At 43.2% G+C, this 27,958-nt stretch overlaps 3 protein-coding genes across 5 annotated transcripts; 2 read left to right on the top strand and 1 right to left on the bottom strand.

The window, feature by feature from the left end:
• Positions 1–152: 152 nt before the first annotated feature.
• On the bottom strand, positions 153–11,878 carry atp6v1ab (ATPase H+ transporting V1 subunit Ab). Its single transcript, XM_058650785.1, has 15 exons — positions 11,744–11,878; positions 8,368–8,471; positions 8,082–8,210; positions 7,171–7,385; positions 6,949–7,086; positions 6,694–6,845; positions 5,595–5,757; positions 5,402–5,510; positions 5,199–5,321; positions 4,220–4,334; positions 4,052–4,115; positions 3,756–3,959; positions 3,515–3,609; positions 2,644–2,815; positions 153–892 (listed from the first exon to the last, which is right to left on the bottom strand). The coding sequence occupies exons 2-15, from the start codon at positions 8,447–8,449 to the stop codon at positions 800–802; spliced, it is 1,854 nt and encodes a 617-aa protein (XP_058506768.1). The 5' UTR covers positions 8,450–8,471; positions 11,744–11,878; the 3' UTR covers positions 153–799.
• A 909-nt stretch (positions 11,879–12,787) lies between these two features.
• On the top strand, positions 12,788–16,591 carry naa50 (N-alpha-acetyltransferase 50, NatE catalytic subunit). 2 transcript variants are annotated; one of them, XM_058650809.1, is made up of 5 exons: positions 12,788–12,983; positions 14,410–14,543; positions 14,788–14,907; positions 14,994–15,060; positions 15,143–16,591. In XM_058650809.1, the coding sequence occupies exons 1-5, from the start codon at positions 12,976–12,978 to the stop codon at positions 15,318–15,320; spliced, it is 507 nt and encodes a 168-aa protein (XP_058506792.1). In that variant the 5' UTR covers positions 12,788–12,975; the 3' UTR covers positions 15,321–16,591. The 2 variants fall into 2 exon arrangements, with proteins under 2 accessions (XP_058506792.1, XP_058506782.1); XM_058650799.1 differs by having other exon boundaries at positions 12,789–12,983; positions 14,407–14,543.
• A 611-nt stretch (positions 16,592–17,202) lies between these two features.
• Positions 17,203–27,048, top strand: LOC131473522 (basic helix-loop-helix domain-containing protein USF3). Of its 2 annotated transcripts, none has more exons than XM_058650764.1 (7): positions 17,203–17,308; positions 18,192–18,317; positions 18,418–18,449; positions 18,539–18,618; positions 18,739–18,835; positions 19,277–24,249; positions 24,743–27,048. In XM_058650764.1, the coding sequence occupies exons 2-7, from the start codon at positions 18,274–18,276 to the stop codon at positions 26,573–26,575; spliced, it is 7,059 nt and encodes a 2,352-aa protein (XP_058506747.1). In that variant the 5' UTR covers positions 17,203–17,308; positions 18,192–18,273; the 3' UTR covers positions 26,576–27,048. The 2 variants fall into 2 exon arrangements, with proteins under 2 accessions (XP_058506747.1, XP_058506756.1); XM_058650773.1 differs by having other exon boundaries at positions 17,209–17,308; positions 24,773–27,048.
• Positions 27,049–27,958: the final 910 nt, after the last annotated feature.

The raw sequence follows: 27,958 nt of genomic DNA, 5'->3' as shown, positions 1-27,958 counted from the left end.
AAACTATAAAGTAGAAGTTGTGTTTCAACAAAGAAATACACAAAGCAGGAAAGAGGAGAGATGTGGTGCAGACAGACTGGATCAACAGCATTTCTAGAAACCATGAGGTCAAAGAGAAGAAAGAAAAGAAAGAAAACACACACACAAAAATGTTTCTTTCCATGTTTTAATTATTTCGGAGTAACACGATGGAAGCATTGAGCATCAATCCTCTCAGATTCTGACACACTCACACAGCAAAACATCCACGACACGACACAACCATTAAAAACAAAACAACATAAACAGGAACAGAAAGAAACCTTCACGTCAAAAAATGCTGGCAATAAATATATCGATCTTATTAAATTTATAATTCAATACTCTTCTGTACAGATGGTGTATGATACTACGATACGTCGAAACCCAACGAGAGAAACACAAACAGCTACACGGGCAGGAAACGATGTAAACAGAGAAAGGAGGTGAAGACTGAAGACGTCCCCTCGTTCATTCTCACATCAAATCAAACACAAAAACACGATCAGTGACCATGCAGAGGATCCAGAGTACGCCATCATGAGGCAAGAAATAATAATAAGAATTATGAATACAGTACATCTTTCTCTTTTCCCTCCACATGAACATTATGTGCACACACACAGACACACACACATGCAATCACCCACAGAAGAGAAGGGGGAGCCCACGCTTTGTGGGAATACGAGGAGGTGGAATGTGATTCTGCAGTGGGGTGGAGGGAGGTCGTGGTTGGGGTCATGAGATGAAAACCGATCAAGGATTGTGAGGAGGTGGCCGTCTATTCCTCCAACGTACGGAAGGCGTTCTGCATGTCCTCCAGCAGCTGAGCGTACTCGCCCTTGATCTTTGCCTCGCCATCCTTCACCGGGTCCTGCACGAAAACACACACAGGTGTACAGACATGAGCTTAAAAAACAACACACCCTGTTCATTCCTCTACGGTGCTTTAACAATGACCCACATTCGCTCGTTCTTAATGTGAGAAGGAAGTCGGAGCAAAAAAACAAACAAAAAACACATTCAAATACACTTCCCTTTCCTTTTGGGAAGACGTACATGATGGAAAACCGTGACTGGGTGGCTTTGGCAACTCATACAAACAATTATTTTGATTATTAATTGATTGGTTGGTTTTGATTAATTGGCTTGAGTGTTTTTGTTTTTTAATTAAATAAAACAAACTCTGATTTACCAGCTTCTTAAATGTCGTAATAAAATGTTTTGATTTCTTTGCTCCAAAATGGAATAATTTTGGGTTGTTGGACAAAAACGAGATGTGTTTTGACATTCTGTTTATTGTTTACTCCATATTTTATGGACTAAACAATTAACGGGGAAATTGTTCCGACAGATTAATCGACCATGAAAATAATCCAACTAGGTTTGCATCATTTGTTCTTTTCAGCACATGAGTCATGCTTCTGTTGTTGCACTCTTTGCTGTAGCAGAATGAGTGGGAATACTGTATCAGATATTGTCAAAGCATTTCATGAAATTCAATTTAACACCTCTGTCCTATGATTGTTCCAACTCTTGATTCATCCAGCAACTCAATTATGAAGAGCTCTAAAAGCCAAGATAAGGTTAATATAGTAACACTCTCTAATGTAGAGATAAACCTCATGAAAAGGGAAATCTGGCAAGCTGATCCAGACGGCCTCGAAAAAAGGTACATAAATATGAAGATCTGTGTTACATTTGCTTGCTAATTTGACATCAAGTACAGTATATTTAAAAGTTCCAGTGTGTAAGAGCACAGCTGACAGCTCATAGTGTGACACATCAAGTGCTTATACACTTATACAAACATAGTTGGCGGTAGAATATGAAATATCTGCCAATAAACCATCCTTTAAGTGCTTTTATATCGTAAAAAATGTGGGCAAGTGAAATTGTTCTGAAAGTATGAATCAAAAAAAAAAAAGCAAAAATATTTAAAAGACGTCCTTAATTACAGGGATGGGGGGGAGTAACCAGAGGCTCTGAAACATTGCTTGTACACACGCTGATCCTAATGACAGACTGGAGTCGATGCCGAGAAGGATCGCTGTTACAAGCGCAACATGTATTTTGTGTGCGAGGACAGAAACATGAGCCATCTGTCAAATTATCTCGCTGAAAGTCCGTCTCACAGAGCAGCGCGACGCCGATTTTGACAGCGCTGCTTGTAGTTCAGTTCATGTCGTGTCTGTCTGACACCCTCGCACGGAGAAATCATACAAAAACGGCGCAATGATTAAAAGTAGCGTTGCAAAAATCACATTTAATAGAGAATATTCCCAAAATCTCAGTGATTTTGTGAAAATGTTCCACCCCTTTGCAACCCTAATTAAAAGTAACAATTTGTCTGGCTGATAAGTGCTTTATATTCAGTTATCCAAATATTTGAATGGTCAGAGCATTGCAAAATCTCAGTTTCTCTCATTAAGAGCAGGGTAAGATTTAGAGACTCAGAGCTACAGGTACCCGACTATCACAGAAAAGTCTATGTAGTGATTTTCCCCCCAAAATAGAGCTTTTTTTGCTGTCAAAAAACATATTTCTCCAGATTAATAAGCAAACAGGAACACAAAAACAAGTACCTGAAAGTGCACACCCAGACACACATGCACACACACACACCTTGAATTTCATTGAGCTGAGCCTGTAGAGGATTTCGCCCATGTGCTCCTTGATCATGGCCCAGGTGATCTTGTTGTCGCTCTGGGCGGTGGTCTCCACCGCGTGCCTCGCCAGGTCGTAGAAAGCGATCGTGTTGGAGAGAACGCCCACAGTCTTATAGAAGGGGCAGAACCTGAGGAGGCGTGTGACAGACCACATACAAGTGTCAGCATTCAGGAGATGAAGGGGCCAAATAAGTCATCATTTTCACATGAAGACGTGCGTCACATGAACAAGGGCAGGTGATTAGGTGAATTGGACACTCTAAATTGACCATAGGTGTGAGTGTGAGAGTGGGTGGTTGTCATGTGGAGGATAAAGCGGTAGAAGATGGATGGACGGACGGACGTGCGTCACATGCATTCAAACGAGTGCTGCAGTAGTGACACACAGAGCAGTGATGAAAAAACTTTTTTTTGGGCGTGTTGGTGTCAGAGTGAGATGAAAATATCTCAACTTTTTTTTTTCACTGCATTCCAAAAAAGTTGAGATATTTTCACTGTGTTTGGACCAAACAAGTAAATGAACGTGTACTTTGAGTTTTGAACCCCACAAAGCTTCTGAAGCAGTTGGTGAAGACACAGCAAAGCCTGGGTGACCAGCATTGCCTTTGTTTTGATTTTTTTTTGTAACTTTAACACACTGCTTGATTCAGTGAAGCTGCAGCAACTTCAGTCATCTCTGCGGCTCCCGGGTTTTGGTTGCTTAGTAACAAAAGATGTGATAGAAATCACGTCTCCCAATGCATTAATCCAGAGGGGATTTCTATTGCATCTTTTTCCACAAAGTCTAGGTTGGATAAAAAGTAGTGTTACATTCAGGACGATGTTACCTGTCGTAAGGAGTGTAACCGTTCTGCTGCAGGAAGTCGTCTTTGAGCAGTTTGGCCACTTCCAGGGTGATTTTATCCGTCTCAGCCAGCGATGCCTGTTAAAAGTAGAATTTTTTATTTGTAAGTGAAGCAGATATATATGTATATATATATATATATATATATATATATATATATATATATATGTGTATATATATATATATATTTGTATATGTATGTATCTATATCTATATATATATACCTTTCCAACAAGCTGCACAATCTCCGCCAGGTCCTCCTCCTCCTGCAGGATCTCCTTGGCCTTGGTGCGCAGCGGCACAAACTCTGGGAAGTGCTTGTCGTAATACTCGTCAAGAGCGCGAGTGTATTTGCTGTAGCTGATCAGCCAGTTCACAGACGGGAAGTGTTTCCTCTGAGCTAGTTTCTTATCCAGACCCCAGAACACCTGCGGGGGAAAAAGCATGGTGGCTTAATGTACTCAAAAACTGAATCTACTCACGTAGAAAGACGAGCAAGAGCTAGGATTTGGTTGTTTACCTGTACGATACCAAGAGTGGCTGAAGTAACAGGGTCAGAGAAATCACCACCGGGAGGTGAAACACTGTGGGGGTGAAAAAAACCCAATTGGTTTTCATTGGTTTGAGTCCAAAAAACAATAAATGTGTGGGGTAATGTCTCCCTCTAGTGACCTAAAGTGGTACTCACGCTCCTACAATGCTGACACTGCCCTCTCTCTCGGGGTTGCCGAGACACTTCACTCTGCCGGCACGCTCGTAGAAGGAGGCGAGACGAGCACCCAAGTAGGCAGGATAACCGCTGTCTGTGGACAGAGAGGAAAACACCGGGGGCCATTTTTATACACGAGGAAAACAATACACATTAATAAATCACTGAACGTTTAAGCATTAAAAATTTAAACATGCATTAAGGTATAATTTCATCCTTGGACAATGATAATTATTCTCTTTTAATAACTCTCTTTTTAATTAACTGCAGCACATTACCCAACTGGACGTCAGCCTGCAACTCATATTATTTTAACAAGGGACAAATTAGCGGATTATCTTGATGATTAATGATTTAGTCCATAATTGTGTATATCATATTCAAGACTCAAGATAACCTATAAATTAAAAAGAAGCTGCAAATGTTATATATTAACAGTAGGAAACTATTCCTTATTCTTAGCTGGTTGTTTAGTCAATGAACCATTTGACTATAAATTGTTAAAATAAATGACCTAGTTCAGATTATAAAATGAAAATTCCATGTGTTGCATTTTATGAAAATATTCAAAATAAGGTTCAATCAATCAAAAATAAAAAAACATGATAAAACATTGTGCCGTTAAGATAAGATACACTTGAAATGCAAGTCTTTCCATTATTAAGCAAATAAATAACTGTTTCCTCTGACAATGATGAGAAGACAAAGAAGGAATTGAGAGTGTGAGATTGTGTAAAGTTTTAAGGACGACACGCTGTTACTTCCTTTTTAGAAAAGCAGAACCTGGTCCATGACGATGATTTCTACCCATGGTTAGTATTAAAATTCACATCAGATTCAAACCTGACACCATGAAAAGAAACTTGGCTGTTTTTCATTCCCCACCGCCACAAATCCATCAAGATTCATGAACCTGCCTCTCGCCTTTATTCACATCTGCGGGAGACTTCAACCTTACCTGCGGGCATCTCAGCCAGACGTCCAGAAATCTCCCTGAGAGCCTCGGCCCAACGGGAGGTAGAGTCGGCCATCATGCTCACGTTGTAACCCATGTCTCTGAAATACTCTGACAGCGTGATTCCTGCCAAAAATAAACTTGAGTCAGTGCCCACCATTCATCTATGAGTACAAGTATTTTTTCCCACTTTTTTTGTCAGTTACCTGTGTAGATGGAGGCTTCTCTGGCAGCCACAGGCATGTTGGAGGTGTTGGCCACCAGCGCTGTTCTCTTCATGATGCTCTCCGTCTTCCCGTCCACTTCCATGGTCAGCTGTTATGTCAAACAGTGACAACAGTGTCAGTGATCACTCAAGTCGCCTTAACTAGTTTAACACCAACTGGCATCGCGACTCACCTCGGGGAAATCTCGCAGTACTTCAGACATCTCGTTACCACGCTCCCCACAGCCTACGTATATGATGACATCGCTGTTGGAGTACTTGGACAAGGACTGGGAGATGACGGTCTTACCACAACCAAAGGCTCCTGGGATGGCTGTGGTTCCTCCCTGCACACATCTTAATAAAGGAGAAGGGAAAAAGAAAATCTTGAGGACAAAAGGGCAAAACGTCTCAAGCTTTGTCTATACTATGTTTTCATGTGCTGTTGTGGGTTTGTTTTGGGTTTTATTTTTTGTAATAACAAACCTGCATCCAGAAAAGTATATTAGTGCCACGACAACGTGTATCGTGTTACCATTGAGGTGCACTGGCCATGCTGGTGTAAACAGGAAGAGGCTTCTTTCCTCTGCAGCTGTTTGCATTTCACGAGATGAAACTGACAGCAGGCGTTCAGTCACAGCTGATAATAACTAGTCTGTAAGTAAACATGGTTTCCCAGGGTTTCAGTCTTTGCCCATCAATACTACAATGCAGCACCAGGGTTTTTTAACAAACTTTGTACCCGATTTCCAATGTTTTATTCCTGAGAAAGCACAGACTAGACGAGCCAGTCAGGATCACACACACTTGGTGTTTCATCCAACCATTTCAGGGAGGAGATTCCAGGGATTTTGGATCTCGCAGAGTGTCAGCGTCATCAGTTAATAGCAGTTGTGTGGGCGCGATGTTTTGAGCCGAGTCAGGTCTGAAGAGACGGAATCAACTTGGCTTGTACAAGTTAGGGTTCTAAAGACAAGTATTGCGGGGGTTCTGCTCACACCCCAATCACTGTTCAGTCATAAACACCAAACATACTTACAATTTGAAATCGGGAAGAGTCCAATGCGTGCCATTATGTTAAAATCATGTCTGTGAATCCCTCACACTACAGCCAGATAATCTGTTCAAATCAGCCGAAAACTGGAAGCATCCACGATTGTCAGAAAAGACAGATGGGTACTGAAATCTGGCCAATGATCCTTTAGTGTGGGGCAGGCTTAAGTGATTCTAAAATGGCTGTATTCACCGAAATAAAAAGTTTTGGTTTTTTTTAAAATAGGAAGTGGGACTCACGGGAAAAGTGCGTCCAACACTCTCTGTCCAGTCAACAGCGGGTGGTTGGCGGGCAGCTTCTCTGTGACGGGCCGCACTTGCCTCACAGGCCACACCTGCACCATGGTGAACTTCTCCTTCACTCCTTCAAACTCCAGCTCCATCACTACATCCTAACACACACACACACACACACACACACACACACACACACACACCTTTAGCACAAAGCAAGGACCACTCAGGAGCAACATTGTGGAGGAGCGTCAGACTCACAGAGACGTCGTAATTTCCTGGAGGGGCCAAGTACGTCACGGTGCCTCTGTTTTTCGGGGGCAGCATGATCTTGTGCCTGATGAGGGAGTTCTCATACACCATGCCATAAATGTCTCCTCCTGTGATGTGACTGCCCACCTAACAGTGAGGGAACATAAGAGAACATTCTGTAAATCGAATTCTCTAAATCTATTCCTGCACGAGTCTGCGCAGACACTTTACCCGCAGGCTCTTGCCAGGCGTAAACTCCCACTTCAGGTCTCGGTTCAGGGCGCCAATGTTGACACCTCTGGGGATGTAGATGCTCTGTGTGATGTCATTGATGTCCTTTAGGGGTCGCTGGATACCATCAAAGATGGACCCCATGATTCCTGGACCCAGCTCGACGGAGAGAGGCTTCCCAGTTCGCAGCACGGGGTCTCCAACAGACACGCCAGCTGTCCTCAAGCTCAGGAAAATAACATTCTACCTCTAAAAACTTGTGTACGCGACATGAAAACACACCAGACACTCAGTTTTCAGTTTATCAGATTTCACTACAATGAATCTGACCCTCACGAAGGCTACAACAGTCCATTCTGTATTAAATATCTTGCTAAAATTGAATTTACAACAACTGGCACAAGTAAGAAACACAACCCACACACACACATTTAGTTTAGCCTATTTAATAAACCAGATTCTGCCTTATTATTTGCTACGTTTGGGGTGATGACTGTGTTGCTACTGGCCGCTACTGCACAACTCCAGGTTTTTCTTGTATTTATTAAATTCTGACTGACAATAATGAAACAAAATGCCATTGAACAGCAACATAGATTGCTGTTGTGGCAGTTTATACATAAGCAGGCCTTAAAACCTTCATCAAGGAGTATAACGAATGATGTAGAGTCAGAACTCACCTGTTCAAAATAGCTTTCTCTCTGTAATTTCACTATTCCATTTTTCCATTCCAGTTTACTGTGTTGTCTGTTTTTTTTGTATTGTTTGTGTCTGTAAAGTGTCCTTGAGAGTTTGAAGGGCGCTTCTAAATAATATTATTATTAATTCCTCTCTCTTGTGTAATGTCTGGCCCCTGACTGAACCCAGCTGTCTGCTTCATACAACGTACTAAACACAAAATGTAGGGATACACGTCTCCTCGTAGACCTGGATGGTGGCCATGTCTCCCTCCAGCCTGATGATTTCTCCCACCAGCTCACTGTGGCCAACACGGACCAGCTCGTACATGGCTGCTCCTGCCATAGCTGTGGCTGTCACCACTAGACAAACAAACAGAACGATGACACTGTTCAACTAATATTGTTCCTACTGTCCACTGCATCAGGAAACAGACAATCTTTCACCAGGGAGAGAGGGCAATTAAATGTAGAATACAGTAGTTCACTTGACATTTATTTTGTGTGTGTGGTGGCTCACCTGGTCCAGAGACTCCATGAACATATCCAAACTGACTTTCTCTCTCCTCGTCCCTGATCTTCGGCAGCTTGGACATGTCCATCTTTGCAGGTTTATTTGTCTAACTGTGAGGAGAGAAAAGAGAAGAGGAATAATGCAAAGAAGGGAACTATATATCACAGAAAATAAAAAAATACTCATCAAATGACTGCAGGAGAGGCCACCACCACATCCCCATTTTATTATGACTTTCGATATCACAATGTTTGCATCATTATTGTAACACCATTTTTAACCAATAACATTTACTCTAGTTGTGTTTTAACTGCTGCAAATAGGGTCCACTTCATCTGAAACGACACACTAATACCATCCCATAAAACATCCATCTAAATATTCTCTTTTTTATGCTGCTACTCGCTAGCTGAAATGTCTTTGTCCTGGATGCAACAACACAGAGAAAAGCTCTGCCACTATATTTAGAATTCCTCAAGATGAAGACCTGAAGCAGAGACAAAGGACAGGCTGCAAATACCGCTGTTTGTCAAGCATGTCGTCAAACTGGAACCAAATTGTTGAAACTGTCACTTCCCTACACATCTGCTTAACACGTGGTTTGATACCAGAGTGTTTACGTTAATATTCTTATGTTAATATATGTTAATATTCTGTTCAAATACTGACAAAAAGGGACTTTCACTTGCTTTGGTCCTCACTAAATTGTGTGTGTTTGATTATTTATTAATCCCGCATTAATTACATGTTGATGACCCATTTCATGTATTTAATATTTAGTTCATACGTCATTTCTATTGAAAATATTGTTATATAATAGCGCTGCGGTTCAGACATACTGTAAAATGTAGATTGGTGAGTCAAACAATTAGTGTTGTTCAATAACTTTTTATATTATTAATCGCAAAGATTGTCATCATCAGCATCAGACATAGAAAACAAAAAACCTAATTTAAAAACACCTTTTTTTTAATCATTCAAATTTGGCATTGGTGGATAGTAACATGTTTTCCTGTGAGGTGACAAAAGTCAGAAGAGATATTTTCTGTCACTTTACACTGACTTCGGTTAACTAGTGCTTTTACTCCTGGTGCTGAGTTGGCACACATCTTGTAACCATGGCAACCACGAGGAAAATACAGCACTGCTCACTAGAGCCTGATGAAGACTTCCCTCCCCCTCTTCCTCACGCCTCAGGTCCAGTCAGTCAGTGACATATCAGACTAATACTAGAGGGGAATCCCACACACTGCAGAACCTTCCTCTTTTTTGTCTTCACATAACATCCTTTTTCTGGAAAATACACTTTGTAAATATTCTCTGGTTTCTTTGCTCCATGTAACAAAGGAATCATTAAAACTGAATCATTTTGGTTTGTGGACAACACAAGACATTTGAGAATGTCATCATTTACAGGTTTGAGAAACACTTTTTTGGCCCAACATTTACTCGATGAATCGAGAAAATAATCGACAGCTTAATCAACGACGAAAACAATTGTTAGTTGCAGCTTTACAACACACAGAAGCTGTGCAAGCACAAGCTGTCATCAGTCGTGACTTTGAACGTCGTGACAGAGAGCAGGGCTGCAGATGGTGTTCAGAGAGCGAGAAGAAGCAGCTTAATCTGCATCGGCTGAGTGAGATCCACAAAACACTGATTTTTCACCGTTACTCCAGCCTTCATTTCTCAGTCTAACAATCGTATCACAACATACACACTACCTCTGTGTCCTCTTCTTGTCCTTCCCACTGATGCAAAGATCTTCCTGTTTTATGCTCAGCTGCTTAGCCCATCTGTGCAGGAGTACAGCAGCTCCACCAACAGGCCAATACGGTAAATACACCTACACCTAAAACATTCATTCTGATCCTTACAATCAGAGCATATTTGAATGTTTTTATCTAGTAAGTATGTGTGTTTGAAGTCAGTGACAACTGAGGTTTCAATGTCTACTCGTCTTTTTTTCGAAAGAACCTCCAAAGAGCAGCCTATAGTGGGGAAGATAAGGCCTATTGTTTTCATGATTAATTTATTTATGATCACAGTAAACGCTCTACCTGCTTGATTAACACATAGCATAATAGAAAGAAATAAAAAATAAAATAAAATCCATTATTTCCATTCCAAAAAACATGGTTTTATTAAGTGAATGTATGCACATTAATTTAAACTGCAACCAAGTATTTGAGGTAAATTAGAAATAAAGTGTATTAGGCCACCATTTAGGGAGAAAATTATCAAATAAACACAATGAAACAAGACAGTTATATTATACTACATTTGTTCACAACACCCAGAAAATCTGAATAAAGGGTTGAGGAACAACACTTGGATCATATGATCCAGGCACATGACTTGCTGCTGCTCTCTGTATGAATCTCTTTAAGGAAGTGGAAAACTGGCATGGTGCATGACTGTGAAGTAGAGACTGTGAGTGTGTGTGTGGAAACACTGCAGAAACTCTCCTGACAAGAAAACTTTACACGTGATTAACTATTATATACCAGTGTTGTAATAACAAATTTTACCCCACTACATTTCCTCTAACTATCTTTGTTACTCGTTATCACCAAACAAAATCAGAAGAAGAGTTGGTTATGGTCTGTATTTATATAGTGCTTTTCTAGTCTTGATGAACTGCTGCAACATGGGGTTTTGTGTCTTGCTCAAGGACACATAGACTAGCAGACCCAGGGTTTAAGTACAGTTAATGTTATATATACAGGTGTATCATTCATTGGTGCACCAATGACCTTATAGGTGGTTTGTTGACCAATGTACAGTGAATAAAAAAGAAAGGCGAAGGGGGATTGTTGCTATTGTGTGTGTTATCTCTTTATATAATGGACTATAACTATAGAGGACGCGTGTGTACAGTATGTGCGCTCAGAAATGTTGCATGTAGATGACATGACCGCACACAACCTCCTGACACACTGATGTGAGTTACTTTCTCTGAGTGAAGGGAGTTATAACCTAACTAACTTAACAAATTTTCATCCAGAATAATAACATTCCAATGGTACGTGTGCAACGATAAATGTTATGACCTGCCATCCACCTTATGTATACAGTGACAAATGAAGATTTAGGACCGGTCTTTGGAAGAGTTTTCTGTTTTAGATAGCTAAAAAGGAGAGTCTACATCCTTGCAAACAAACGTCTGTGGTTTTCCACTCAAAATCCTTCCACTTGACGGTAAAACATGATAGCTAGCTCCGTTATGATGAAAACGATAGCAACACTGGTCTCTCGGCCTGACATTAGCTGGCTCTGACATTTTTAGCGAGCGAAATCATTCTAACACACAGGGAAACGAGTGTCTGTTTAAAATGGCAATATGTCGCAGCACAGACTAATGAAAATATAAAACACCTACCGTATGGTTGTGCAGTGGCGGTGTACCGTGTCGCCTCGGCTGAGAAACGATGGGTTAGTGCGATGCGTGGCAGGCAGGCAGGCAGACAGCAGCAGACTGATCAGCTGACTTCATTCACTCTACGTTTCGCTGGGCCCCTGCAACTGCCGCCATTTTGGATCCGCCAAGGAGACTGCTGCAAAGATGTTCAAATGAGTGATGGGTCACTCTGGATCTGTATCAGAAAAACAAAACACCATAAAAATTAATTAGAAAAAATTAGAATATAACATAATGGATTATATATCTTAAGTATTTCAGTTAATGTGTATCATAATTATTTGCATTTGTTACCCCTTTTTAAATTAATTAATAAATATGTATCTAGTTAAGTTAGTTACTGACGCCATGCACTTGGGACAACAATAAAATAACAACGGTAATAATAATAATAATAATAATAATAATAATAATAATGATAATAATAATATTACTTCTGAATAGAACATGGTAACGGCCACCCCGGTCATTTGTCTCATCTCTAATGCAATAAATATCTTTGCAGCAACTTTTGAGCCAAAATGGTGGTTCTTTGACTGACTATCTGCTGTGATTAATTATTTACCCCATAACAAGTGACTCTTTGAATGTGAGCTATATAGCTAAGAAAGAAATTATCTATATATAAGAATTTAGTTGGGCTACAGTGATACAGCTTCAATGTTCTTTAGCAAAATTTGTGAAACTTGATTTTTTTTATATTTTTATATAGCCTCTCTCTCTTTCTCTCTCTCATATATATATATATATATATATATATATATATATATATAGATAGATAGATATAGGCTATAGAGAAGCTATTAAAACAAATGTGTGTGTGCGACAGTATACTATACAACACTTTTCTTTTAAAAATAGTTTTATAGAGTTTTATTATGACACATTTTGTCAGGGGGTTTTCTCTTATAATAAAGAGTTAGATTGATGGAAGATAAGGCGATATGTAGCCTGAAAGACCAAACCCGGGTCAAAAAAAAGTATGAAACGCGCATGCGGGGGTCAGAGTTGACAGTGTCCACAGTCGTGGAGGAGTGCGGCGGCTAAGCTAACTGCTACCATCGCATCTAGCTACATGTGGAGGGTAAAACGGGAGGCATCCCTGACCCTATCTCTGTCAAATTTTCCCCTTTTTACCTGAAACAACGGTGAAGTTCGGCCTCGTCAAAAATAAGGAATAATATCTGTTTACAATGAAAGGGTGAGTGTGAGCTTTCGAGTCATGTATAAGTAGCTTAGCACGAGTAAAGTTTTTTCTGCTCTGTGTTTTTTTTCCTAATAGAGGAGGCGGGGAGGAGACGGCGAGGTTAGCTAGCTAGCGCTTGCAAACATCCCTTTATTTTAGTGTTGGGTGGAAAACATCACAGCGCCGTCACTAAATCACACCTGACACGGATGATGCCGCTCAGTGACGCCAACACTCGCTTCGTTTAAGCCTGTGAACCAGCAAAGATAGCGAGCTAACTGCTACAGGGAAGCTGAGTCAGTTAACCCAGTTTAGCTTTAGCATCTCGGAAAATGTGTGTTCTCTCTTTCGCTTTTTAAGTCGACAACAGCTCAGCTGAACTTTGACAACAAACAACCAACCAATTTAGACAAGTTACTGCACAGTCGTCGGAGTCGACCGAGTCCTTGTCAGTTGTCTAAACACATTCCACCCGACAGTAACTTCAGAGTTTGCTTGGTCAGTGTAACTCGATCTGTCAAAGTAACGCTCCAGCAGTGGTGATCCACGTTTTCATTAAAACATTTCTGGCAATGGTCTCGACTGTCAGGTGTCAAGAAGACGTTTCCATTTCTCAGAGTTTACCCCGTAGTGTGTGTGAGGACGGAGGCTTGCTTTCTGTACATCTTAAGCATCAACACACGTGACCAGCAGCTGTTTTTGGATGTGTATTCGTCCTAAAAATAAACACTATAGTGACACATTGAACCAGGCGACTAACTTGTTGTTTGGACTAATGATTTAAGCCAGGCATGTTTGTGACCAATTGAAAATTAATAAAATGTCATTCACAGTCAATATAACTTTGTAATACTACAAAACTTTTACACAAATACAGTGATATTATCACGTGTGTGATAAAAATCACTTACAAAAACTCAACCGTGGTGAATTTTGATTACCATGATAATCGGGAATGGAGAAAAACATTTTGTATTTCATGTGAGTGACTTGAGTGTGAATCGCAATTATTTTGGTCAGGATAATCGTGACGGGAAATGTTTATATTGTCCCGTGATAATTTTATAATGGAAATATTATTAAGTAGCATTGAGTTATCAAAATAGTAATTCACTATCAAAATTCATGCAAGCGAAAACATAACCCTCCTGGTAAAGGTAACCAGAGAAACTCAGATGGACTATCTGGATCACCACCAACATCTAATCAAATTTTCCTTGGGCCATCACCTTGTCCTCAGACCGATTTTAAATCAAATCTGTCCGTCTGGATATAGGAGTTATTTCTCACGAACGGACTGGTAACTGCTGGCAAAAAAATATAGCCTTGTTAGTAATCACTTACTAACTAAATTAGTAATTACTTATGTATAATAACTCTTCCTAAATGTAATTATGTTCCTGTTGTCACCAATTTGACCGTTTTGCTCTTGTTCCAGTAGCCGGATCGAGCTGGGGGACGTTACGCCCCACAACATTAAGCAGCTAAAACGTCTGAACCAGGTCATCTTCCCTGTGAGCTACAATGACAAGTTTTACAAAGATGTACTGGAAGTTGGAGAACTTGCAAAGCTTGGTAAGATTCTTTACGTTTTTTAAGTTTACAGTATATTCTCAAAGAATAGAGGCCCGAAAAAAACATTGACTGACTTTTATCCTGGTGCAGTCAAGCAGATTTATCTACTTTGTGAAAAGAAAGCAGTATCTCATACATACTATTCTACTGTAAACAAAACCTCTTGCTATGTTGGCAAACAGTCATTGTTGAGACATTCTATGTTTTGGTGGTGCGTTACTGTTGCTGTTTCTATGTCTTGCAGCATACTTCAACGATATTGCAGTGGGTGCTGTGTGCTGCAGAGTGGACCACTCTCAGAACCAGAAGAGACTGTACATCATGACACTTGGCTGTCTAGCACCCTACCGTAGACTTGGAATTGGTAAGGAGCTCTGACTCTCTAGAAAAGGCTATGGTGCACTTGATCTTTTGTTTTGTTTTTCCAACTTTTTTTCTGTGTCTCTACAGGTACAAAGATGCTGAATCATGTGCTAAACATCTGTGAGAAGGATGGCACTTTTGACAACATTTACCTGTGAGTTTCTAATTTACTTTTTTTTACTGTTTGAATTGATCCATTCTGTCCAACCTCTGATTAAATCTTTTTCCCCCTACAGTCATGTGCAGATCAGCAATGAGTCAGCCATTGACTTTTATCAGAAGTTTGGATTTGAGATCATCGAAACAAAAAAGAATTACTACAAGAGGATAGAGCCTGCAGATGCCCATGTGTTGCAGAAGAGCCTGCGCAGCCCGTGTGCACCCCCCACCGGAGAGCTCCAGAAGGGAGAGTAGGGGCACATCAATGGAAAGAGCACAGATGTGCTCACCTACACAGAAACAGAACTGTGACAATTGCCCCAGGGTCGACAGATTCAACACTTTCTTCAAAGGACGCTAAAAAGAGAAAACAAATTTAAAGTACAAAACTTGCTGCATTTATTTTGCAAAGGGTTCCCCTTTGATTTTTGCATATTTTATTGCTCCCCTTTCCTCATACCGATAATTGAAAGTGACAAAAAAAAGTTCAGTAGCCAAAAGTGTTCCTATTGACAACGTTGCCAACTTCAGACAGTTTTAGACTTGGTGGAGGGGGAGGGTGTGGTATTTTCAAATCATACTGTTTGTGTTTGAGTTGTTTTTATGCGGTTATTAAAGCTAAGGGGACATATCTATACTGTTCAGCAAATAAAAAACAGTTTGTTTGAAGCGGTTAAGTGTTTGAAAGACCATCACTGACACACAAAATCCTAGCTGGTGCTCCTAGCATTTTGGAGCGATGCTTTTGAGTTGTTTTGTGGAAACGTCACAACTCTCTTCCTCACCACCTGAACCGTGGGATTCATGGGAAATCACTTTGACCAGTTTTGTTGATATGTCCATAGGGGAAAAAGCAAAGAAATGCATCCCCATGTTTCGGGTGCAAGGAAGGCTGAACTGTTTGGGGTGGTGGTAAGATGTGACCACCACTCATAATTTCTGAAAACTATTTTCCAGCCTATTCATTTTATTTAATTCCCCTTCAGCTGTTTCTGTTATTTTTTTTTATTTTTTACATTGAGAAGGCAAAAGGTTCAGAGGTTCTTCTGGGTTGACTACCAAAAGGGAAAATATTGAGGAGTGAGAGAATAAAAATATTGCATTGAATGTGTACAATGTTGTGAGGAATGTCCAAATAACAATAGATTGGCAGTTTTGAATTTAATTTGGGCATTATTTTCAGTGGTGCAACAAAGGTGTTAGGATCCGTGTCTTGCGACACATTGAACGGTTTTGAGACATCTTGCCTTTGGCACCTTATGTAGCCACCTTACAGAAATGGTCTTCTCATACTTCTGCCTCAGTCAGCCTGTGGTGTTTAATTTGGTTTCGAGGCTGATAGTTTTAGTTTGGCCATTCAAACAATGTATCACCCAGAGGTAGCTCTGTTCCCTCTGCATGCAAGGAGAATTGTTTTCTCCACTGTAGTATAAGCATGTTTTTCCTTTCTTTGAAGAATTTTATCTTTTCTGGAGCTCTATATTGTAAGACTTTTTAACATCTAAATAAAGGAATTACTATTTGCAGTACATGTATTGCTATTTTTTTGTATCTTGCACTGAGATTTAGCAAATCAGAGTTATTTTGCTGAACACACAGTATGAGAAAGGTTTATCTTCACAATTACAATTGGCTTTCTTGTATGCACATACAAGGAATTTGACTGGTTTTCCATTTCTGAATACAGAAATTAGGATAAAATACTGAATATATAAATTGGTTAAAATGGCAATAGGGTGGGTGTAAAAGCAAATTATGTACAAAAACATTATAAACACAGTGTGATATTGGGATCCAATCATTAACAAACCCAAAACAAAACGCTTATCACTGAGGTATTATTTAAAGTGGCACCTGCATGCCTATAGTACGTGAAGTTAAAATGTAAAAGCAAATATATGTAGGAATAAATCAAATGAAATAGTAGTAAATACAATAAGAGGTCAAATAAATTGAGGCATTTGCCAAATACACAGAAACATTCAATATTTAATAGCAATCACTGCATCAGAAGCTACACAGCAGAAACGTCCTCGATTCACATCGCCTGGCGTCGTGATTGGCTGATAACGCTTAAATCTTAAATGCTATTGGCTGCCAGCTCCCCCAGAGCCCGCCCCTATTTGCAAAAGGTTAGGTGACTCTGGATTGTTTTGAGAGATGAGTTGAGTGTAATGCTTTGCTAGCATTCGCACCCAAAGTTCCCATAGAGACAAACGGTCTCCAAAATGTCGAGGTTACAGGTCAGTGGACATCATTCTCCATGAGTAGTTTTTAACCAGCAGTGCAGCGAAGAATTCCGACATTCATTCGCGTAGTAATCATGTCGGTGACGGAGAGCCAAGCTAGCTAAAAGCCAGCAGTGTAGCTAACAGAGAGCTAGGTGATTGCTCAGGTTGCTAGTTTCTTGTAAGTTAAGTGAAGGTATAATCATATGAACCAATGCTTAGTGTGTGTTGCAACTCACCCGACAGAATTGTTGCACGTCACAGAACAGGCCGTACATATGTTGTAATACGTTTATAAATCAAATAATGTATGTCATCCGTAAAGCGAGGTGAGTCCACACCAGCTTGTTAGCATCTTGTAGTTGCATCGAAGGCTAAGTGCAGCATCTTTTCACTTAACTGTATCTGCTGCCACATCACATGACAACATGACTGCGACCGATCGCATCTCAGTGGTTTCACCTCGGTGTTACACAGTTAGCATCATGCTATAATACACTGTGAAGGGTGGAATCGATACATGGTCCACCACACTAATGATAATATGATACAACCAATCCTGTGATAATCAATATATTGCAAGACATATCATGTAGTGATATCTACCTAACTGAAGAAAACAAAGCGCCTGTGAAAAGTTAAACGTGCAGGATTTCTCTATTGATTCACAACACAGAAAACAAAGTGCATAGTCTATGTTTTGAATGTGGATGGGGGCATCCCTTAACGTTCCTAGGCAGGGAAACTGGCAGGGACTGTTTAGAGCACCTTAATTAATTATGAAGTATCGACTATCATATTGCACAAGGAAGTACAACGCTATATCACCAAATAAATGTTTTGACCCACCCCTAATATGCTGTATAGTCTGTCTATAGAAATACTCTCTTTGTTGCAGGAGGTGTACAGAAGGTATTTAAGGTCCAGCTATTAAATGTGTTAACTGGAACCTTAACACAAAAGGCATCTGTTAGGACAGGATGCCAGAGATGACCGACACTCAATCATCTGGTCGTAAAAGCAAGTAAGACTGACGTCTGCTCTTTACTGATATTTCAAACCCATTTATCAGTTTGAGTAGAGTTGATTAAACACATTAAAATTGTGAATTATCATTTTTACAGGAGGAGGAAAAACAAAGAAACTCACAATGCAGGTAAATATATCCTGTTTTACAGTTTCAGTGTTGTTTTTCTATATCAAGGACTCATTCACACACATTCTTTTTTCCCTCTCTTTATTTAGTTGAGAGACACAGGAAGGAGAAGATTAATGCTGGAATTAACCGCATCGGTAATCTTCTGCCCTGCTCCCAGCCAAATCAGGTAATCTACAAGTAAATGTTGTTCTTTCTAGCAGCAGCAGCAGCAACATGCTGTGTTCAAATTAATGAAATCTGTACATGTGGTATATTTTAATATACATTTTTATCCCCTTATCTGTAGAGTAAGATCATGATCTTGGACCAGGCATTTCGCTACATAACTGAGCTGAAGAAGCAAAATGACACAATGCTTCTCGAGGGAGGAGATAAAGTCCAAGGTGAGGTTTAAATATGGTTCGGCTCACATGTAGTTTTTGGCTTTCTCATCATTAGATCTTTCTTGAGGTTCTTCATGTGGAATTGATAAAACAGTATGTGAGCTATGATAAAGTAGTTGCTGAAAGATTATTCCTACCCTACATCACCACCTTATACCACATTTGGATCCGGCGTGGATGTTTCTCTGGCCAGAATTAATTTAGAGCTACTGTACGTCAAATACCATCTATATATCTATAATGGCCACCAACAGGTTATTTTTGAAATATTTGAAATATTTTATGTCGAGGTAATCAACCATCACGAACGTGACGGCCACCATACAGAATACAGAATGAATGGTATTCTGTAAAGTTCTTCATGGAGCCAGTGTGCAGGCTCTACCTCCTGTTGAGCAATGATAAATTACACAATTAACACATTTTTGTTTCCTTGTGCAGCGGAGGAAATACGCAGACTGCGACGGCAGTTGGAGGAACTTAGAAAGGAGAGCACTAGCTACATTGAGCTCCTCAAAGCACATGACATTAACCATCTCGAGGACCCCACTATCCACTGGAAGGGAAAACAGCGCTGTGCTAAGGTGGCAAAGGTAATGCCTACCCACCAGCTACCAAAGGGGATTATTGTGTATTCGAATGGCAACGTAATGTGCCCAGCGGGGATGGAGACTAGCCCAGGAAAACAGCCGTTGGAAACCTTAATTCTTCAGCCACCATCAGAGGTTAGTGGCAGGTTAAGGGTTAATGGAACCCTGCTGCAAGTCAATACCTCTTCTACCACCCCTGCCCTTCTACCAGGATCGACTGTCACACCCGCCCAGTCAGTGCCAGGTTTGAGAGTCGTGGAGCAGTGTGTGGTTGAGACACCAGTTGCAGCCTCCTCTGTTTCTTACATCACACTTCAGATACCTACCGCCACCACAACCCTGGCACAGCAACCCCAACCTACTACCCCAGTCCAGACCCTCACATTAGCAGCCACCTCAGCACCACAGCTCCCTATTGAAAGACCTGCTTCATCCGTGTCCACCTGCCCCACATTCATCCAAACCGTAACCAGAACAACAGCCTCAGAGGTTTCCTCTTGTGTTGCCCAGGCCACTACCATCAAGACTGTAAGTTACAGTGCTATTCCCAACGGCCAAGCTCTTCTTAGGGCAGGGGCGGCGGGGAGCACGCAGACTACATGGACAACACTGCAGATGGCAGGGAACACAGTGCAGCCAGTCTGCCAGAGTCTTACCACACCAGAGCTCAGTAACACCACCCAGGCTGTTCAGCAGGTGACTTTGTGTCCAGTGGGCAACAAACAACACCCAATTCAAATACAGCTGCAACCAAATGTCCCTATCCAGCAAGCACCTATCACAGCCCACATTCAAGCACACCCCTTCCAGAGACCACCCCAGCTACAGCCAGCAATCCTGAACCAGGCACAGCCTCAACCTGTCTTAGCACCCCAACCTCAATGTACTGTCGTCCCCCAGTCAATCATAGTACCCCAGTCTGCCGTGGTGGCCCATCCTGCTGTTGTGACACAGGCCCAGCCTGCCATACTTAAACCAGGGTCATTGCTTCCCAGTCCTGCAACAGCCATCATCCCTCAGCCTCAGCCCATCCCTCAGCCAGCCCTGATGCCCCTTCTCCAGACCATGCAGGTGCTGCAGGTCAAGCCAAATGGAGCAGCCACCTCAGCTGTAACAGCACCACAGAACACTATCAACCCAAGTGTGGTCATCCTGCAGCAGCCAAGTTCTTGCCCAGCCCAGTCAGTTGTAAGGGAGGAAATGGGAAATCAGACACCCTGTCAGCATATTGTAATCATACAGGCATCCAACCAGAGTGCACCTTGTCCTCAGAATTCTCAGGTTGGCATTTTGCCTGCTGCCATGCCCTCCGCAATACCTCCTGTGTCTACTCATGTATCCACAACAAGCAGTTCAACATCTGCTTCATCTTTACAGAGTGTTGGCGGGAAGCAGCTGGTGCACATCCTGCCACACCCTGTTCAACCTCAAGCAAACCAACCCCTACAGGTCACCCAGGCATCATCTTCTCTGTCAATGCCTCCAGCACCACAAACTATCACTGTGAATGGCCAAGTGTTTGCTTTGCAGCCCATGAAGACCTCTGACAAAACAAGCTCAAAGGGAAGCCAGAGTACACTCCAGCTGGTACAGCCCACCACCACGGAGGAACCAACTACTAATGTGGCCCTTAAAAGTTTAGGGGCCCTCAGAAGTCTCAACCAGAGCATCTCTCAGGGCCCCCCACTTACCATTTCTAGCCAGAACAATAGTCAGCCTCCAGCTGCTCAGCTGTCAGCAGTCCAGCAGCAGCAACCTACTGTTTCGGCACCTGTCCCTGTAACAACATTGGTTCTACCTGCCCAGCAGCTACAGGTCCCAGTCACATCAGGGCGGGTGGTTACTGCCTCTAAACCTTCAAAAAAGAGGGTTCGCATGGCTTCAAATATAAAGAGAGCTACAGCTAAAAGGAATAAACCTGTCAAGGGAAAGGTGCTTGATCAGGTGCAGCCTGCTGTTGTCGTTTCAGCCAAGCCTACGGCCGCTGCAGGGGAGACGCAGACAGTTCAAATTCCAGTATCTCAATTTGTACAACCTTCTACTGTAAAACTCACAGACAGTCCCACCACTTGCACCACAGCTGTCACTACTGCAGATAGCAGTGAAATGACAGGAAATATCTCTTCTATGCAGAACTCAAAGAAAATCATTGTCTCGAGTTCGTCTAGTGAGACAGTTGAATTAGGTCAGTCCCATTCACAAAGTAAAAGTTTTGTCAGCACATCTCAGAGTGAAGCTGTATTCAGTCATACTAACACTGGTGCTATGGCAACTACAGTGACAACTGTAAATGCCACATCAGTGAAGCCATCAGTTAGTGCAGCTGTGGTCACAGAGAGTAAACCATCGGTAGTTTCTGACAAGTCAACTGTAACCAAAGTCTCAGTTGCAGAGGTTAAACATCCAAACACCAGTACAGCAACTAGCACAACACAAAGCAAGTCAGCTGCTGCCACTACTGCTGTGTCAAGACAGAGCAGATCTGTGGTCAGCTCTACAGGTGCCACTGAGGCAGGGTACACCTCCATCACAGTTTGCACTGCAAGTTTATCTCCAGTTTGCACCACAAGTATTACAACAACTGCACCCGTATCTTTAAATCAGGCCACCCAACCAACCACAATGTGTCCTCCCCAGGGATTGAATACCCAAGCTCTCATATCCTGTAGTAAACCTCAGTCTCAGCCCACCACTTCATCCCCTGTGGCACTGTCGTCACCTGCAACACAATTTTCTGCAACCCAAAACTCCACTACAGCTCACTTAACAAGTTCAGAGTTTAGGAAAAGGATCAGTGCCAGCAGAGCGCCATCGCAACACAGCAACACAAACATGCCCAACCCCTCCCCCTGCCACCCTGTTGAGGTTAAACTGCAACAGGCCCCCAAAAGAGACAGAGAAACTCAGGAAGCGAAACACTCCATAGTAGTGGAGAAAGAAGGCTTGGTGGCAGACACATCTTCAAGAAAGGACTTTGCCCTACCGCAACAGGTATATACTAACCTTGACGATCAAACTTTGGAGCACCCCATGACATCTAGCAGACAGGCAGATTCTCCCACTTCAACAGGGGCTGGAGGAGGCAGAGGCTTCTCAGTGGCATCCATGCTTCCTCCGGGCCACAATATTAGTGCATCGTCTGGCTCGTTTGGAACATTTACATTCACATCTGAGCAGGCGGAGATGCTGGCCTTGGCCATGCTAGAACAGGACAGCCCTGGGAGGAGGAGCGGAGGGTGCACTGGAGATGGCACTTCTTTATCAAACCCTTCAACATCCTCATGGGAGTCGTCTAAAACTCCACCAGTGTCTAGCAACAAAGAAAGAGGCTCAGCTGGCCAGCAGGCTAAAGTTACTAAGCCCATGGATACAGTTGCAATCCAGGTGTCTGTCAGAAGACCAGTTGGGGAGGCGGGGTCTGTCAGTGGTCATAATGCAAGCAGACATCAACAAAACATCTCATACTCCCAGTCTCAGTCCCTCCCTCAGGTCCAGCCTCAGAGCTCATCTCAGAGTGGCACAGTAGCAAGCCTCAGCGTCAACAACCTGATAAGACCCAGCTCCAGTCAGCAGCAGTACCCGGGCTCTCCCAGTCTGGTTGGCCAACAGGGTTCGGTTCCATCACCTGTGGGAAACTCAGCCCACATATCTCAACCTTCAAACAACACCCTGTCACCCTGCTCAGGTGCTGCTCAGCCCAATGAATACACACCACTGAAGTCTGCATTAATGAGGGCTCAGGCAGGAGTTGGTGTAGGTGAACGACAAGTGAAGATTATCTCCAAAAGGCAGGCCCAGGAGGCAGTGATGGTTAACACTGGAAAACGACCCAAGCCTTGTCCTCCATCAGCTGCCCCGGTTAGCCACATGGATGTGAAAGTTCCCGATCACAGCCAGATGATGGTGGGACAGCTGCTGCCCACCTCCTCAGGTGTCATGACAAGGCTTAATTCAGAAAGTGGAGGGCCCCTCTTCTCCACAAACTCTTTCATGAGCCCAGTAGTGCGGCCCACAGATGGCCACTGTCCTCCTCAAGGACCTCCTGAGCAGAATCAGCCAGGCGTGCTTCATCTGCCTCAGGGTCATCCACAGCATTCTGCCTCCCAGCCTGGCCAACATCTGGGTGGGAACCTCTACATGAAACAACAACAGCAGCAAGAGCAGCAGAGACACCATCTGTATCATTTGCAACACCACCTGACACACCCCGACCCTGCACAACGCCACACACTACACCAGAGGGCGCTTCAGCAGCAGCAGCAAGAGCAACAGCAACAGCAACAGCAGCAGCAGCAGCAGCAGCAGCAGCAGCAGCAGCAGCAGCACGTCCAGAAAAAGCGGGGACTTGTCAGGGGCAATCAAACTGGTTCACCTGCAGGCCTGCAACAGAAGCCACATCATCTAGATAAATCTGGAATTCAGCAGCAGCAACAGCAGCACTCGCATCAACAGCAACAAACGCAACATCAACAGCACACGCAGCAGCAGCCGTCACAGCAGCATCCACAGCAGTCGCACCAACAATCACAGCAGCATCAACAGCCAACACAACACCAACAGTCTCATCCCCAACAGCACCAACAGCAGACACTTCAACCACAGACGCAGCATCAACAACACCAACAACAGCAGCAGCAGCAGCAGCAGCAGCAGTTACAGCAGCAGCAGCAGCAGCAGAGCTCCCACGCCAGACACCAGCAGCATCTTCAGCAGCAGATCCAGCAGCAACAGCACTTTAGACACCAGGAGAAGAGCTGTGAGGCCCAGACAGCAGGATCCAGGGTCCACCACAGCAATCACCTGGCTCAGCAGGAGCACCTCAAGGTCAGTGCCGTAACAGCAGGGTCAAATATTTAATATTTCTGGCTGCAATTTGATTAGCAGTATCATGTTTTAAGTCAAACGTCATTGTCTAATACAATTAAAACCTGTCCCACTTATTTGACACTGGCTGACAGGAGTGTTTTCCCTGCGATGAGCTGTAACAATAGCAGAGAAGACCACATTTATTCAGAAATAAACCAAAGACAAAAACAAAAAGCAGCCCTGCCCCCTGTAGCCACAGTTAAGACAAAGGGCCATAAACTCCAGGGTGTAATTATACAAAGGATATTCACCAGCATGTTTTAAAATGAAAATTATTATAATATACCACCAGTTGTCAGTGTTTGTAATTCATACTGTCTATTCATAAATAGCTGTTGTGTTTCAGGAAAGAAAGCTAAATTTATGTTTTCGCATGGCACCGCATGACTCACACTTTAATGACTTTTTACACAATATCCGGCTTTTATTGTTGCTGTCATTGTTTTGGCAGATTGATGACACATATGTTCTCCTCCCTCAGACTGGTCAGGACCACGGTGCGATGCAGAGGATGATGGGCTCGAGGACACTGGAGCAACAGCTCATCTCTCCTCCCAGCAATCCCGTGTCCCGTTCGTCCGACCTGGCGTGCGCGCCGTCGCGCCAGGAGCGCCATCGGGTTTCCAATTACTCTGCGGAGGCGCTCATCGGGAAAAGCTCCAGCAGTGGTGAACAGCAGCAGCGCATGGGTCTTCACCTTCAGCCCGGCCACGGTGCCGCCCAGGAGCAGCAGGAGCTCTGCGGTTACCTGGACACATCGCGAGGGAAGGCTAATATCGCTCACAACCCACAGACCCGCCTGCCTTCAGATCACCCGGGGTCAGCTGATGTTCAGCGGGTCTCAGAGTGTCCACCCTTCAAGCCTATGGGCGGAGGAGCTCATCAGCTCAGCGGTTTTGAGGTCCAGGTATCACGTGGGAGTGACATGGCACCAAAGTCAGTGCCTTCATCTCAGAGAGGCCCTCAGGGGCAGCAGCAGGGGGGGTTCAGGATGAACATGGGTCCTCCAGCAGACGGCAGAAATCGTGGTGGCTACAGTGGAGCCCATCCTGGTTCACAAGGACTACAGGTGGGCCCGCCATTGCCCCGAGAACAAGAAGGTTGTCACCAGGGTTTCATGCAAAGCCTTCTTTCTCCCCACCTTACTGAGCAGAGCAACCACCAGCGAGCGGTGCAGTGCTGTCCACCGGTCAGCATGGAGTACAGCTGCCTGCCTGGAAGCTCTTCAATTGACCTACAGGCCAAAACCTCCAGCCCCAGTGTTCAACCCACGCAGAAGGCTCCGGCTATGCGGCTCGGGGAGGGCAACAAGGGCCATATTTCTCAGGTTAGCAGTAACATGCATGGAGGCCCAGTCATGCGAGCAGGTCTCCCCCACCCTCCAACCCCGCACAGCAGCTCTGAGCCAGGCCGCTCCAGACCACCGACTGCTGTCAGCCAGCACTCTCGCCACATCGGCCGGGACACTCAGCCCACCAAGCTGAGGCCTGGAGACCGGCCGCGGTCTGGTGCTCTGAGGCCAAGCAACCCTTTCGAGTCTGAGGGCCACTTGCCTCTGCCCTCTGGAGGAGGGGTGCTGCTGAGCCGCCCGCAGTCTGGGGGCGAGGCGCGACGCAGCACCATTGTTCGCTTTATGGCAGAAGGTGCTCAGGTACCGAGTGAAAACAACCTGGTTTCTGAACAACACATAACACAGAACTTTGGGTTTCCTTTTATCCCCGAAGGAGGAATGAATCCTCCGCCTCCCATCAATGCTAACTCCACATTCATCCCTCCTGTCAGCCAGTCCAACACCTCCCGTACACCCTCCCTTCTGCCCGTGGAACCCCAGAACACTTTACCCTCCTTCTACCCCTCCTATTCTCCAGCGGCCCACCCCAGCCTTCCCAGCGACGTCACCCTTCAATACTTTCCCAACCAAATGTTTACCAGCCCAAGTGCCGACAAAGGCAGCGCTCCTCCTCCTCTCAACAACCGCTTTGGCTCCATCCTTTCCCCGCCACGCCCTGTGGGTTTTGGTCAGGCTAGCTTCTCCCTGCTCCCAGATATGCCCCCGATGCCTATTGCCAACACATCGGGAATCACCCCTCACATATCCAACTTCAGCCTCACGTCCCTGTTCCCCGAAATCGCCACCGGCATGCCCAGCGACGGCTCGGCGATGCCCATGTCTCCCCTGCTGTCGCTCTCCAACACCTCGTCTGCCGACTCGAGCAAGCAGCCCAATCGTCCTGCCCACAACATCAGCCACATTCTGGGCCACGACGGCAGCTCGGCTGTGTGAGCAGAGCGCCCTCAGCTTATTGATGAGTTAATGTTCCTTTTAAGCCGGGTGTGAAACCCTGCACGTCACAGACAGTTTCTAGGTTGATATCACACTTCAAGCCCACGTGGGGGGTGATTTTGGTCGTTTACATGTTCATATGATTTCAATCAAGTATTTTCTCTTTGTACATTTGAGGTTATAATTTGTAATATTTAGATTTTTATGGTTTGAAATGTTGGTCAAACCCATCGGTGTAGTAAAACAAACATGTAGGAGGTTTAGCTCTTGAATTCAGTGTTTTCTGGGTCATGGAGAAAACCCTCTGCACACTCACAGATGTAATTTACTAACTTATATCAGGTTAGATTGTACAGAATCTGTTTGTTTTTCCCCAAGAGATATTTTGTAAATACCAGTGTTTCATATCAGAATTGCTAGATTATGTATGTATTTGTAAATACAAAAAAATATTAATAAAGTTTATAAGAAGACTTGGTATTTGCTGCAAACTACAGAATTGTGTGTTTTCTCATACACGCTTACGCCACTAGGAGGCATCTGCATCTTATTCACCAGCTCTGCAGAGTGTTGTAATAACCATAAGAGGAGAAAATAAGATCTGATAGAAAAGAGTGCATTGTAAGATGTGGGATCATCTTCATTTTGATCCAACTAGATACCTATATAAAGTCTCGGTATGTGTGTTTGTTTGCAATCACTTATATTTACATTTTAACATGTAATTCATGCCAACCGTTTAGTTTTCCCCCCTTGTGTACTAACAGAAAACTACGCTCATGCATCAGCAGCAAGTCCCATTGGTGTCACTCAAGTATTGATCTAAATTGCACATTTCTGAACGACAACAGCATCATTTAGAACAATTTGTTTGCCACAAAAACACTGACCTTCAAAAAGAAATGCCTTTGCCAATGATACTCACTCATGTAACACATGTGCAAACTCAACTGAAAGAGTACGTAAGAGACAAGTCAAGTAACATACACAACATTTATGTTGTCACTGTGTTTTTAAAGTGTTACATTGGTTAAAGAAGAGTTTTTCTACATACAGTTTCATATACATGTACTGTAAATGCTATTTCAGGGGGGCAAAATTCACCAAAATGAGAAAAAAAGAAGAAAACTTTTCACAAACTTAAAGGCATTTAAATGTGTAACACGGCCACATGAGGCATAATTTTTACTTGAAGTATTTTGAACTGAGCTCAGTGTTTTTATAGTCAAGCGGTGTCACTTTTGAGAAGAATTGTTTTTGACTTTTAGATTGTTGGGTTTTCTTTTTGCAACAGAGTTGACAAAACAACTTAACTCTTTGTGTCAGCATTTAGGGTTTGGAGGAAAGCGGGGGGAAAAAAATGAACATTCAGGAGAGAATATT

Source organism: Solea solea, chromosome 1 (genome assembly GCF_958295425.1).
Source record: "Solea solea chromosome 1, fSolSol10.1, whole genome shotgun sequence".
Lineage (NCBI taxonomy): Eukaryota > Metazoa > Chordata > Actinopteri > Pleuronectiformes > Soleidae > Solea > Solea solea.
This window is presented reverse-complemented; position numbering and strand designations above follow the sequence as displayed.

What these genes read in the sequence shown, in the direction of transcription:
- naa50 (XM_058650799.1), top strand. An exon ending in TGGAGAACTTGCAAAGCTTG is followed by an intron (nt 14,544 to 14,787) that starts GTAAGATTCTTT and finishes TATGTCTTGCAG; the next exon opens with CATACTTCAACGATATTGCA. An exon ending in CTACCGTAGACTTGGAATTG is followed by an intron (nt 14,908 to 14,993) that starts GTAAGGAGCTCT and finishes GTGTCTCTACAG; the next exon opens with GTACAAAGATGCTGAATCAT.
- LOC131473522 (XM_058650764.1), top strand. Translation starts at nt 18,274, where the DNA reads ATGCCAGAGATGACCGACACTCAATCATCTGGTCGTAAAAGCAA. An exon ending in CCTGCTCCCAGCCAAATCAG is followed by an intron (nt 18,619 to 18,738) that starts GTAATCTACAAG and finishes CCTTATCTGTAG; the next exon opens with AGTAAGATCATGATCTTGGA. An exon ending in CTCAGCAGGAGCACCTCAAG is followed by an intron (nt 24,250 to 24,742) that starts GTCAGTGCCGTA and finishes TTGTTTTGGCAG; the next exon opens with ATTGATGACACATATGTTCT.
- atp6v1ab (XM_058650785.1), bottom strand. Translation starts at nt 8,449, where the DNA reads ATGGACATGTCCAAGCTGCCGAAGATCAGGGACGAGGAGAGAGAAAGT. An exon ending in AGAAGCCTCCATCTACACAG is followed by an intron (nt 5,322 to 5,401) that starts GTAACTGACAAA and finishes TATTTTTGGCAG; the next exon opens with GAATCACGCTGTCAGAGTAT. An exon ending in TTGTGCAGCTTGTTGGAAAG is followed by an intron (nt 3,610 to 3,755) that starts GTATATATATAT and finishes TACTTTTAACAG; the next exon opens with GCATCGCTGGCTGAGACGGA.